This window comes from Gobio gobio (assembly GCF_949357685.1).
Source record: "Gobio gobio genome assembly, chromosome: 21".
NCBI lineage: Eukaryota > Metazoa > Chordata > Actinopteri > Cypriniformes > Gobionidae > Gobio > Gobio gobio.
Window position 1 is genome coordinate 19014049 of NC_137117.1, and position 13903 is coordinate 19027951.

Below are 13903 nucleotides of genomic sequence, written 5' to 3' on the forward strand. Positions count from 1 at the left end.
ATTCTTGTATGGTGTGACTGTACAAGGCTTTTTCTCTGTTCATGCATGAATAAAATCAAGATATCTTTATTTAGCAACACTATAAATGCCTTGCATAATATATAAAAAAAGAAACAACACATTGTAAGATTTGAATGGCAAATTATTTGGACATGTATAAAGTCTTTGCTCAGCCTTAAAAAAGAAAAACATTAATTTCTGACACCAGAAGGGCAAAAGGTGAACTTTGAATTGTTACTTTCTTTTATAAAATAGTTCACCATGTTCATGGAGAATTTTAGTATCATACGGTGTAACATTATTCATGCAAAAATGTTTTCAAAGTGTTCATGGTATGTGCCAGAGGGGATGAGACTGACAGCAATGTGCATGCATTGTATTTCCATAATTGTGTCTAGGCCTAATTATTTTCTTTGCATTTTTCGTTACCGCTTTATGTGCATGAAAACTGTATGGAAAGTAAAGATGGATTTGGCTTTCATCTGTCTTTTTGCCTCTCACCAACCTTTCTCTTTCACTCTTTTAGTGTTATTCAGAGGTTCTGGCGTGATGTCAGACCCGGGCGAGTCAGATGATAGAGAGCTGAGGCCCATAGACTTCATCCAGCTTCAGCAGTACATTGACTGTGAGTCTGTGATGCCCACACATCCCTCCCACTCTCACTAAATGCTCGGCATCATTACAAACCATGACTCACTCTCAGTCTTTAAGTGCGAAATGACACTTCAATCTAAGGGTCGAAAAAACATGCCAGTCTTGTGCATCCAAGACGTCTGTGAGCCTGGTTTACTTGCAGTTTTACACTTGCTTAAATATTTTATACATGCAACTAGTGGTGGAAAAGGCTGATTTGATTTGATACCATTCAGATATTGATAATGTCACTAAAAGGATGTGATTGTGAAAGAAAATCACTTTTCTCACTGACATCTCTAATTTAAAGAGTCTTGGTTTTGTTTTTGGGGTCTACTAACATGGTTGCAAAACAAGTTGCACTTGTTTCCAATTTACGGAAAAAGCCTAACTGGCGTAACTATGACGTTGGACGTAGCGTAAGCATTTTGAACTGCGTGATTTGAATAAGGACGGCAGTCGGGTGGAAGCCAGATATTTTACTTTATAAAGTTTTAAATATGGATATTTTTCTTACACAAAGGCATTGCTTCGCTTCAGAAGGCCTTTATTAATCCCCCGGAGCCGTATGGATTACTTTTATAATGGATGGAGGCACTTTTTTGGGCTTCAAATTTTGGGCTCCCATTCACTGCCATTATAATGCTTGGATTAGCCAGGACATTTTTTAATATAACTCAACTGTATTCGTCTGAAAGATCGTTTTTGCATATACCCTGGGTGGGAATTATTTAAATAAGGGATATTATGACATGCATGTTCCCAGCAGAAAACTCAAGACTATAATCAAGGCGTTTCAGGGAGAGAAACAGCACTTACTGATACAGAGAATTACTCCCTTTAGAGTGGACTTTGTGCTTTGTATCTTTGCAGGTGCTCAAACAGCAACATTACACACTAAAGAAAGTTGAAAATGTAAAAAAGCATAATAGGTCCTTTTTAATGGACCCTGGAATAGAATAAGATATATTGACATTTTTTTGAATGACAATCAATAAAGTAATATCATTTTTGCAGCCATGTCCTGTAGCTGCAGCATCTGACCAGCAGGGGCTAACAGGGTCATGCTAAGCAGCCAAACCTTGGTTGCTCCATCTAATGCGACTCATACATGATTGAGAGATTTTAAGGTGTTGTAGGTGTAAGGTGTTGTAGGTATTTGCCTAAGTATGAACTGAGTTTCTGCTTCTCTGATTTGTCGTGCTGAGTTGTCGTGCAGATAGAGTTCATTAAAAGGTGTGATGTCTGTGGTTCATTGTGCCAAAATGTCATCCTGTCCATTTTTTTCTCTTTCTCTCCTTCTCTGCCCCCTCCCACTCACCCTTTCTATCTCTCTGCAGACTGCAGTCTAAAAGTAAAAGATGTGTTAAAGGAATTCAATGCAGATGGCAGGTTAGCCAAGTACAGACACGGAGAGGTGAGTGAACAGGCTGCCAGGGGCCAACTGTCAGCACTTTGCTTTTACAGCATCTTAGTCCAATTACCCATGAACAGATCCATCCATCTCTGTAATGTGAATCACTTCACGTCTGGTTAAGCATATCAGAGCTCATCCGCTGGACAATTCATGGTGTACCTGCTTAGTCAGTGAGTGTTGTGTCTCAGTACTGATTTTAGTGGTGTTACCCACACAAAACTCGCTGCCATGATGTTAAGGTGTTGTGGGTGGTTGCCAGGAAAAAAAAATCTGCAGTTACTTAAAAATTAGCTTGTTATGCTAGAGATTGAAGGAATTTTTCATCAGTTTTTTCAACTCGTACGCAAAAAAAAAAAAAAAAAAATCAGCAAGCTGCATGATTTTACCCTATAAAATGATGCATTTCTAAGGCCCTTAAATTAGTAACATGGTCAAAACTTTACTAAAAAACTGTTGTACACAATCATCTACATGCCTTCAGTCTTCTGATTGATAGTTCATATTTTTTTTAGTAAGAAAAAGGCCCTTTATTATAATTCCAAAAATGTCCTTCAGGTCGCAGGTTGTGGTACACGTGCCTTTTTGTGTGATCTTTAATGATTTTTCTATAATTTCTAAATTTGATGATGATCATTTACTGGACCGAAGCAACTTGGGTTTACTTGAGTATCCATACTTATTTTACAATATAAAAAAATATTACATACAATATTTTTTTTTTTTTTTAACTTATCGTGTTAAACTGTGAGAATCACCCTTACGAAAAAGAAGTATACTTCAAGTTAATTTTATTAAGTATGCTTAAGTAATGTTCAAGTATATTTTTAAGTATACGTTATTTAGTAAGTATACTAATATCAGTGTACTAGTAGTAAACTTGTAAGTGTACTATTTCAATACAGCTTGGGACTAAATTGGCCCACTTTTAGTATATAAAAGTATACATTTAAGTGTTAACATTAGTAAACTTTAAGTACACAACCATGTTTCTCATTTGTACTGCATCTGTACTACAAGTGAACTTATAAGTATACTAGTAGTTTAATATTTTAATACTTTTAGTATGTTTTTTTGTTTGTTTATGATAGTACACTTTGAAATACACTCTCAGTAAACCCCTAGTTTAGTAGCTTATACTGCAAGTATACTTGGTAAGTTTTCACAGTAGTGAACATAACATCATACTTATAGTTTACTATGTATATATTATTTTTGCACTTTAAGTATACTACTGTGTTCCTATTTAGGTATAAATTTTTTATACTTGAAATACCTTTAACTCTTTCCATTTAAAAAACATTTTATTGTTGCTTCATGCATTCTTTTTTTATCAACACTTGAATGTGAAATGTTCATTTAAAAAAGCAAAATTTTAAACAAAATTGCATTTTAGTCAAAGACTTCATCCGGATCAGATTCAGAACGATGATCAAAACACAAATGGAGTAGATTGAGTTCATCAACACCTCCAACGCTTGTCAGTTGTTTCCTTTTCATGGGTTCGACATTTCATTCAGTAACATTAGGCAGTTTACATGCTGTTTAATTTTTTATGATCGCGTTATTTTACATTTGTGTTAGCAATCTTCTATCACTTGTTTCTGCTTCTTCGCCTGTGTTTTGATCCAGAGTGTAATAGCACACCTTCCGTATAACAGTGAAAACATGGATAGCTGGAAAAATCAGTCAATAGCAGGGAAAGAGTGAAGTAGATTTGAAGTAAATTCCCATGTACACTACCAGTGGACTAGCATACACAAACATTCAGATACTCAGAATTAGGAACATATTTTCAACAATGCAAATTTATAAGATTATGTGAAAAAAATATTAAATAGCTACTCAATCAAAAGAGTGAACACAACTACAAGCCAAGTATACTTAGAATACTTCATTATACTTTTATTTATAATATCTATATATAGATATTTCTGATATGTATAAAAAGTACTTTCTTAATTTTATTTTAAAAGAAGTATACTAATAGAACACTTGAATAAACTTCTTTTTTGTAAGGGCAAATATGATACAACAGGTTTTTGTGAGGAACATTTATTTGTCTCAATCATAAAAATATTGCATTGAATTTTATGTTTTGCTCCTCACAGTAAAAACTACAGAGCTTTTATCATAAAATATCATCTTACTAAAACCTATTATTGGGAGATAAAGAGTGACAACTGCTATTTATATGCATTTTTTTTGCAAGTAGTCTTATAAACCGTTTAAAATATCTCATTAATTTACATTACAAGCAGAATATTAAATAATCTCAAATTTAGTCCATATAAATAACTGCATCTGCGTCAAATAGCATATTTTTGCTCAGTTTGGGCCTGTAAATAAAAAAAAAAATGGCTTCCTCAAGTGTGAGCTCCATATTCTCACTATATGGGCCATAAAAGCCTGATATATCAAATATGACACAACACACAAATTACATGCTTTTTTTTTTGGTTCAATAAACTGTTCCATTTCAAAAAAGTATTATTTCATCTGTCAGGCTTTACACCTTTTGGTATCATCCTTGTCCGGAGTAAGAAAGTGTTCAAGCTATGCACCCTAACCCTATGTTTAATGGTTCCGATGACAATTGTAATAGATGAACAACAGGAAGTGCAGTGTAAAGGAGGAAGGTGTGAAATTGTAGCTCTTAAAGGTTTGTTATTCAGAAATGCTCATATGCCAAAGATTTGCTCAGTATACCTGATCTGTGCACTAGTTTTTCAGCTGACTGTGCTGACTTGGCTCTCGTTCAAGAGATTTGTTTCAGTGAATTTTGTGTTCGTCTCATTCTGAGCTTTGTATTTTGCTTGTGTTGGGTGACTTAAACAAAATAAACACTGAATTATGTCATGGAAATCAAAATGGGCGAGTATGTGAATGTAGCAGCCTCGGTTTTCCTCTTTTTACTCCAGATAGAACAGCAGTATCCTGAGGTCTTTGAAGTTTGAATACATCTTGCTGTTTTTTCCCCTCTGTTAAGAACTAGGACAGGAACAGCAGGCACTGTTAGTAGAACTAGGATTAGGTTTGTAGTGCAGAATCTAATTGGATCTCAATTACATCCCCTTGAGAGGGTTCCAGATCATTTTATGACTTTATTAGTTTCCAATAATGTGTACCTTCTGAATGAATCACCAAAACAGAAGTTATTAAAAAGCCCAATGATATATTCAAAACAATATGTGTGTGAATTGTTTGTTCATATTTGTGTATGTGTTCTGTGTTCCTTAAATGCATAAAAGCCTTTAAACTGGCACACTCATCTTTTATTGTTCAAAATGATATATCTTCTTCATATTCTCCTAGTGCATTGATGAGGAAGGTTTCCGGCTCTTCCTGAAGACATATTTGGAGGTGGAGGACTTCCCAACAAATCTGTGCCAGCGGCTATTCAAATCCTTCCAGAACTCAGAGTCGGCAAAATCAGATGAAAACAGTGGGTTATGTAAATGCTTGTATATACAAAATGCTTGTATATGTATATGTACATACACATATATACTACCGTTAAAACATTTTGGGGTCAGTTTTTTTGTTTATAACTTTTATTCAGCAAGGATGCATTAAATTAAAGTGATTGTAAAGATATTTATAATGTTATAAATTAGTGCTGTCAAATCGATTCATCACGATTAATCGCATCCAAAATAATAGTATAATTCATGTATATATTTCAGAAATATTTGCATGCATATACTGTATATATATATATATATATATATATATATATATATATATATAAAATATTAATATTTAATACCAATTATATATATATATATATATATATATATATATATATATATATATATATATATATATAATTGGTATTAAATATTAATATTTTATATATAACTATAACAATTTAATCTTAAATATATACATGCTTGTGTGTGTATTTATAGATACATATTAATTATACACAGTACACATATATTATGTAAACACAAACTATTATTTTGAATGCGATTAATCAATTTGACAGCACTATTATTAAAAAAACTTTTTTTTTTTAAACGTTCTATTCATAAAATAATCTTGAAAAATGTATCACAGTTTCCACAAAAATATCAAGCAGTTAAGACTGGAGTAATGGGGTAATTCAGCTTTGCCATCACAGGAAAATATATTAAAAATAGAAAGCAGTTATTTGAAATTGTAATATTATTTCACAATATTACTCTTTTTATCAAATAAATGCAGCCTTGGTGAAAATAAGAAAGTCTTACTGACAAAAAACCTTTGAATTATAGTGTACATGTACAAAAAATATTGGTTACATTACTGGGAATCATGTTTATTTATTTAAACACTTTTTATCATAGTTTGAATTTCTTTTTTCTAAATGAATTTTTGAATGCTATCAGTTTATTTTGACTAGTCCTTTAGTTACTGAAAACAACATCAACAAAATCCCGTCAAAGTTTCCCGTCTTTGAAAATAATTATTTATTTTTAACAACACTCAAAAAGTCCAGTTTAAAATAATTAAACTAGTGAAACAAAGGATTTCTTGCATTGTGAATATATAACATATGCCTGTCTGTGCTTTCTCTCTAAGGGGAAGTTTTTCTGAAGGATGTATCTTGTTATTTCTCTCTCCTGGAAGATGGGCAGCCCAGGGACAAACTTGAATGTAATTCTCAATTGATTGATTTTTTGCCACTTTAGATATCTAATAACTGTTGACAACTTTGCAATACATCCCCCTTTTTTCCCCTTCACAGTTTCCTTTAGACTCTATGACAGAGATGGCAATGGTGTTCTGGACAGTTCGGTGGGTGGTCTTAGTCTGAAATATAATCCACTTCCGATTCCTCATTATGTAACAAAACTGAATCATCGTGCTCAAATTGCATCTTTCGGTAATATCTGTAACCAGTCATGTTTCTGTTAAATAGGAAGTGGACCGCATTATTGCCCAGATGATGCATGCAGCAGATTACCTCGGTTGGGATGTGTCTGAACTGAGGCCTGTGAGTTGAATTTTGTTTGTGCGTGCGTAACATTTGCCGGGAAGAAGTGAAATGCCTATGCTCTTGACGTGAAATTTTCCATCGTAACCACGCCATGCTGAAGAGACATTCCTCCCTCATATGGCATGAATCAACTTGTCGGAAGGGGAATAAAGAATTTGACAAGATGTTTGCGTAATGTTGCTCCTTGTGATTCAAATGATTCCCGGAGGTGATCCTTTAGTTGCATCATGTACATGTTACAACACAAATCCACAGACACACCAATACAAGAGAATATACAATCTCATTGCACTTTGTGCTTGTTCTAAGGTGCTGAAGGATATGATGACAGCTATTGACGCAGATAGCAGTGGAACGGTGTCATTACAGGAATGGGTGGAGGGGGGAATGAATAACGTCCCGCTACTGGTTTTACTGGGACTGAAGGTAGGACAAGCACACAAGCACAGATTCTCACACAGTTTCAGATGCAAAGTCAGAGAGCTGCAGTGCTATTTTTGGAGGGTACAAGACTATACCTCAGATTACACCGAGTGGCAGACAGTAACAGAGAAAACAATGTAAAATTTAGTAGATGTATGTATTTATTGCACTCTGTCTATCTGAGGACACATCCAGTTCTGTTGTGTCGCTCAGCCTCACCATAGTTACAAGGCCTGCTGACTTTGCACTGGTGTAAGCAACAGTGACACTTCTAACACAAGCTTGTTTGCATGCACGCACACACTTATACACACGACCAAATGAACACTAGCAGTATTTTTCATTTTATTTTTTAATATTTCATTTTATTTAAATTTGTATTATTTAAATGTGTAATTTATTTGATTAATCTGATTAATTTATTAAACTAATTCAAATGAATTCATTTAAACCCTGGCCGGTGCAACATGTGTGTACATGCATGCTTAAATGCACAACCAAATAATATGTTATTATTTAATTATTATTATTTTTTATTTTTTTTAACAAGCAAATATGGATGGTGTTCAAGTGTCCACATACATTTGGCCATATATTTACGATTGGGGGTTGTCAGTGATAAACCCATATTGATTTTCTATTAGTCTAAATATTGCAGCACATGTCAGTGGTGGCCCCTAACCAGAAGGAAGCAAAAAACGTATCAACAGTGCGATGCAAAACAGACATCTCTTGCATCTCATTAGCACGCCATGCATAGGATCTACTTTACGTAACATCTCATTAAAATAAGCTTGCATCTGAAGAAGGCGTGCATTCAGAATATCCCTGACATGCATCTTGCCACAAAAGGCACTTGACAGGTTTAAAATGCAAACTCAAGCTAGAATTCAGCAAGTAATGCTAGAGCAGTATTTGGCTTCACACTTCTCCAGAGAGCAATATAACTCCCAAAACTCCTCTGTCTGTACGCACTGTGCCAGTGCATGACCTGGAGACAAGCCACAGAGTTAACAGCAGCTTTTTTCCATGACTAAATACATCTAAATATGATAAAAACCAGAGTTCAACCCTTAAATGCTAAGCTACTGTCACTGTCAGACTAGAAATTTATATAAGTGTAATTCACAGTTAAACCACATACACAAAGTCAATACAGACGTTATGATTACGAGGCATTTGTTAAGACCAGCGGTCACAGTCGGCTACTTATAGATCAGGGCTGACATGCATTTAGTCATCTTAAACTCATATTGCCGACTGTCTTGCATTTGTGATCCAGAGCTTTGTAGCATGGTTATGCTCAACCATGTCTCAAAGCAAGGGACTTCCCCGTGTGCTATTTCTACCTGCCCAAGCGACGCACAAGGGCTATGCTGAGCCATTGGGCACAGTTACAGCATGGCTGTGTGGTCTACAGTTTCTGACCTCCTGTTCAGCCATCTGAAGTTCCCGCCTGAGTCATCCAAACCAATAATATTATGAATTATTAATAATTCTCTGATGTGACTGCATGAGTCAATGTCCTTAGCCCACCCTAACCACCTCCAGCTGGCCGTTAAATTCATAAAAAATAGCCAGTTGGTGTAAGATAGGGAAGCGAAATAAACAAGACGACACTGAACACATGAGTCACTGAAAGTGGTTAAAAAAACACTTTCCACTGATTATCATTTTATTTGCGGTTAGAACGTCATCTGTTCTTTTTATAGATGAGTGCTTTTCATCTCATTAAGATTAAAAAAGGCAAAAAAACTACCAAAAAGCACCATGCGCTTTATTGCAAGTCTTCGGAAGTGAGGATTTACAAAATTTTCCATCCAGTAAGCTACGACCGGTTCATTGAATCAGTGAGTTGAACTCAAGAGCCGATTCTTTTCATTGAAACAATTGATCCTGTTCACAAAGCAAATCACAAATTGTTAATGAATCATGACTTCTAGTGAAATTTCAGCTAAATTTAGCAGGAAGCAGATTTTTTTTGTTCAACGTGCCAAATTTGCATTTGGGGAAATCTTTCGCCCTTGTGCAAAATTCTCAATCGCATGGATTTCTATTGAATTTGGATGTTGCTCACGAAAATGTAACAATGGTAAATGCTATCACACATTTAACACAAAGGCACAATATGTAAGAAGATTTTTAGATTAAAATATCCAAAAAAACACTAGAACAGTGTTATATATTTTGTTGACCTGTGTACTTACATTATCCCAAACGTTACCAGCAATGTTTAAATCCAGAGTAATCAGGTATTTTAACCAGTGTTATGGACCGTGTCCTTGCGTTGCCTGTCAATGACATCATATCCGTGCCACCCCTGATTTCCGTAGAAACCATGGAAAAACCAAAGACTCTTTAATATAGTATGTATTTTATTAGACAGACAAGCAACTGTTTGGATATACATTTATCAACAGAAAACGAATCATTGTTATACAGCACAGCACAACACGGTTAATCTTATTGTTTGAATCACTCGTTTTGATTCACCGCGGGTAAAGTTTTTACCATGCCTCAGAGACAACACTATTTTTTACTTTACTTACTAAAAAATACATCCGAAGCACATCCGAAGCGGCCGACTGCAGCATAAGCATAATAGAAGCTCAGAGACCGGTCCTGCTCCGAGACCGATCCTGCTTCTTATCACGTAACGTTAATAAAACTTTAATACATTCGCTCATTCATGAACATGATTTCTGCACGAGTCCTTCAGATTCCTTTCCATCCATTTCCTGTGGATGTGAAGAGTCAAGACTACAACTCCCATGATTCCATGCTCATTCACGGCATCATCAAGCTACAGTTTTGTTTTGAATAAGCGCCCTTTAGCAGTGAAACTTACATACTGTGCCTTTAACAGTTTACTGGAGGAGGATTTCAATTCGGAGGACCTAGAAAAGTCATATGGAATACATTTATTGTGCTTGTCGTTTTTTGAATCAGAATTATCACTGAGCTATCGTTTTAACACTCTTACAGTGTGAACATTTTTTTAAATATCAAAATATTGGCTTCACAGAAGAAAGTCAGTCATGCAGGTTTGAAATGAGTGAACTTTTCCTTGTCATGAGGTTACATATGTCATAGCTGTTTCTTTACCTTTTTTTTACCTTGTAACTAACACTGGTTAGAGGCACATTAAAGAATTTAAAGCGTTAGCCTCAAGAAAAACATGACCTGTTCTCTAACATGACATTTTTTCCGCTTTCCCAAGATAACCCAAAGAGACGGCCAGCACCTGTGGAGGATGAAACATTTCAACAAGCCTGTGTACTGCAACGTCTGTCAGAATATGCTGCTGGGGCTCCGCAAACAGGGTCTCTGCTGCACCTGTGAGTGGAATTCTGGGTAATTTGCAAGAAAGGTTCACAGATTGTTTTTGCAAATGTAATCAATATATTTTTATTAATATGCCGATAAAATGTTTAATTTTAACAAATAAAATGCTAAAATTGTCAAGATGTAGTTCAGAAATCCAATGTATAATGTATATATCAATGTATATTGTGGTTTGTCTTCCTAGTGAACCATATGTTTAGTTCTGATCTGTTTGGTATGACAATCATTTGCTATCTTACACAGGCTGCAAATACACAGTCCACGGCCGGTGTGCCAATAAAAACCCGGCTCCTTGCTCCCGCACATATGTGATGTCAAAGAAAGAGACCGGGGTAAGCACACCTTTTTTTTCTTTTTTTTTTAATTAATTTTTTTTTACTCGATACTGTTAGAAATCCAAGGAGTGTATGACATAACATAAAAAGTAATTTGCATTCAACATAAAAAAATGCACAAAACCCTTCGTGCTACCTGTATAAAATTATATATAAAAAAGGAAAAACCTTTACTAAAATAAAACTAACAAAAGCAATAAAAAGAATACATTTTAATAAGTACATCCGGGGATTAAATTAGATAGAATTCGGCGTTGGCAAGAATATGAAATGGTGACAATCGCCAGTTGGCCGGTAACGTTTTTATGAATTCTGAGTTCTGACAATGCAAAATTGTGAGAACTTGAACATGAACAAACGTGAATGACGCTCGGGACAGTTGAGGGGCCAGTGCTGCATCGTCACGAAAGTTTAAGCCTTGCCATTTTTAATATTCAAGCTCAAGAAGACGCAAAGGGGAACTCAAGACAACGCACAAATACTGAATTGAGCTCTCTTTCCCGTCTTCATGCTCTTGAACAGATATATTCAAACAATATGGTCTTGGCAGTTATCCTTGTAAACGTAGTCAGTTGTGTCTTAAGTGAACCTAAACAGTTGAGAAATAAAACGCAAAACAGTATACTGGATCCGTGCATTAGCTCTTAAAGTGACAACAGCCTAATATTTCTGCTGTTGTCTGTGTTTTTAATGTTAATCAAACAACAAAAGACAAAACACAATCACTCATTGCTCTTGACTGAGTAACTTTTTATAACTTTAGTGAATTTAGGGAGGAGCGAGCCCATCTAATCTTCCAATCAGAGCTCGAGTTGAAGCTGCGTCATCGAGCCCCTCATCAGTGGACAGCAAGCCAAATAAGTTTAACCTAATATTTTAAGATTATATGGGCAAACAAACTCGTCAAGTCACCGGCGATTGACAGGTGGGGCAAAAAGTTAGTTTTAGGCCCTGAGCACATCTCTTTTAAATAATGTAAAAATGGGCTGCATATCTTTAAAAATTTTTGTTTATTTCTTTTCAACTGTGAACATTTTCCAGGCCCTGTGATGAGGGTGCCTCACTAAAGTGCTCTATTGTAAATCTGACATATTGGGCCTAGCAGAGAAGGGACCCTTCTCAAGCATCTCCTATAAGCTTCTTTTTTTAGTACTGCCATCATATGGACACTGGAAATGTAAACAGCATATGTACATCTCATTTGTTTGTATGCAGATTTCGGGCCATGACTGGGTGAGCGGAAACTGTGATTCTGGGAAGTGTGACCGGTGTCAGAAGAAGATCAAGAGTTTGCACGGCCTTACTGGGAAACGCTGTGTCTGGTGTCACACCATGGTGAGACTGGGACTTTCTGAAAAGCTACAGTACATTATACAGTAACTAATGAATCATTATATGATAAGAGATTAAAATATACTTGGTAGCAGTTGGGTAAAAAAAAAAAAACTAAACACTGCTGATAAAATATCACTCAATATCAAAAGTAGGATGTGTGTCCTAATGAAGCAGGTCAGTTTGTCATATTCACTCTGGTTCATCATTTTTTTTTTTTTTTACTGTCATAATTTAGAGACATGATGAGTGTGCAACCCAGGACCCCTTCGAATGTGATTGTGGCCCTTTCAAAGATCATATCTTACCACCATGGGCAATTTATCCCATAATCAAGGTAATGCAAACAGAAGTCTCTCTGGAAGACCCAGTACATTTCATGGATACAAGCAAATACTATACAGCAAAATACACTCATTTACATTTATTTAATTAATTTAATGCTAGGCCAATGGTTCTCAACCAGGGCCTGGGGCCCACGTGGGGGTTTGTCCCTCCTCATACCACTTTTGGTAAATTCTCACCACTGCTGACCGGGAGCAACTCACAAGCCTTGCAATTTCAGAGATACTCTGATTCAGTCGCCTTGCCATAACAGTTTGGCTTTTGTCAAAGTCGCTCAGATATTTATTCCTGCCCATTTCTCCTGCATCCAACACGTTGATTACGAGAACTGATTGTTTGCTGTGTACCATCTACCAGACCTTAATATGCGGCCTTGGAGATCATCAATGATATTCGCTTCACCTTTACCGTAATTATGTTTTGGCTCATCAGTGTATATAGATTAATAGAATAGAATAGAATAGAATTCTGATAATATTTTATTACATATGGGGCCTTTGAATATTGTGTTGGACAGTAGGGGGCAAAAAGGTTCAAAAGGGTTGAGAACCACTGTGCTAGACTGTTTTTATCTACGGTAATTCCAAGAAATATTTCCACAAATGGATTAAAAATATTAGGTTTCCCCTTGTTTAGATCATAAATATTGCCAGCAAAGCTCTATGGCTGCAAAAAAGCACAACAACACCATTTTATTGTGCTAAAAACAACATGAAAGATCCATTGTATATTTTGTTCTTTGTTTCCTCACTTAGGAGAGGCAAAACTGCATAAAGAACAGCTGCGCATTTTCAGGTGATGACAGTGACCACAACACTACACCTGATGGACAGGTACTACAGGTAAGGCACATCTTGGACAGTCTTTTATGTTTCTGCTATCTTACCAGGCAGAGACAAGAGGTACTGAATGACGGCAGTGAAACTAAAGCACAGCTTCCTGTCCCCAAACAGATAAACCCAGTTCGTGACACTCATCCTCTTTTGGTGTTTGTAAATCCTAAAAGTGGCGGTAAACAGGGAGAGAGGTGAGAACACTTCCATCCATCCATCATTTCATCCATCTGTTGTTATCTAATTGCATATTGTGTGT

General features: G+C 35.8%; 1 protein-coding gene across 1 annotated transcript in view; it reads left to right on the forward strand.

Annotated features, from left to right (window-relative positions):
* dgkaa (diacylglycerol kinase, alpha a) overlaps positions 1-13903 on the forward strand; it is a 33911-nt gene that overhangs the window by 13659 nt on the left and 6349 nt on the right. Inside the window, exons 2-14 of the mRNA XM_079802713.1 lie at positions 527-625; positions 1974-2050; positions 5363-5492; positions 6614-6688; positions 6780-6829; positions 6954-7028; positions 7341-7457; positions 10675-10792; positions 11043-11131; positions 12350-12469; positions 12705-12803; positions 13567-13653; positions 13765-13838. Coding sequence (XP_079658839.1) covers positions 550-625; positions 1974-2050; positions 5363-5492; positions 6614-6688; positions 6780-6829; positions 6954-7028; positions 7341-7457; positions 10675-10792; positions 11043-11131; positions 12350-12469; positions 12705-12803; positions 13567-13653; positions 13765-13838 — 1187 coding nt within the window. The 5' untranslated portion in view covers positions 527-549. The remainder of the gene's footprint in view (positions 1-526; positions 626-1973; positions 2051-5362; positions 5493-6613; positions 6689-6779; positions 6830-6953; positions 7029-7340; positions 7458-10674; positions 10793-11042; positions 11132-12349; positions 12470-12704; positions 12804-13566; positions 13654-13764; positions 13839-13903) is intronic.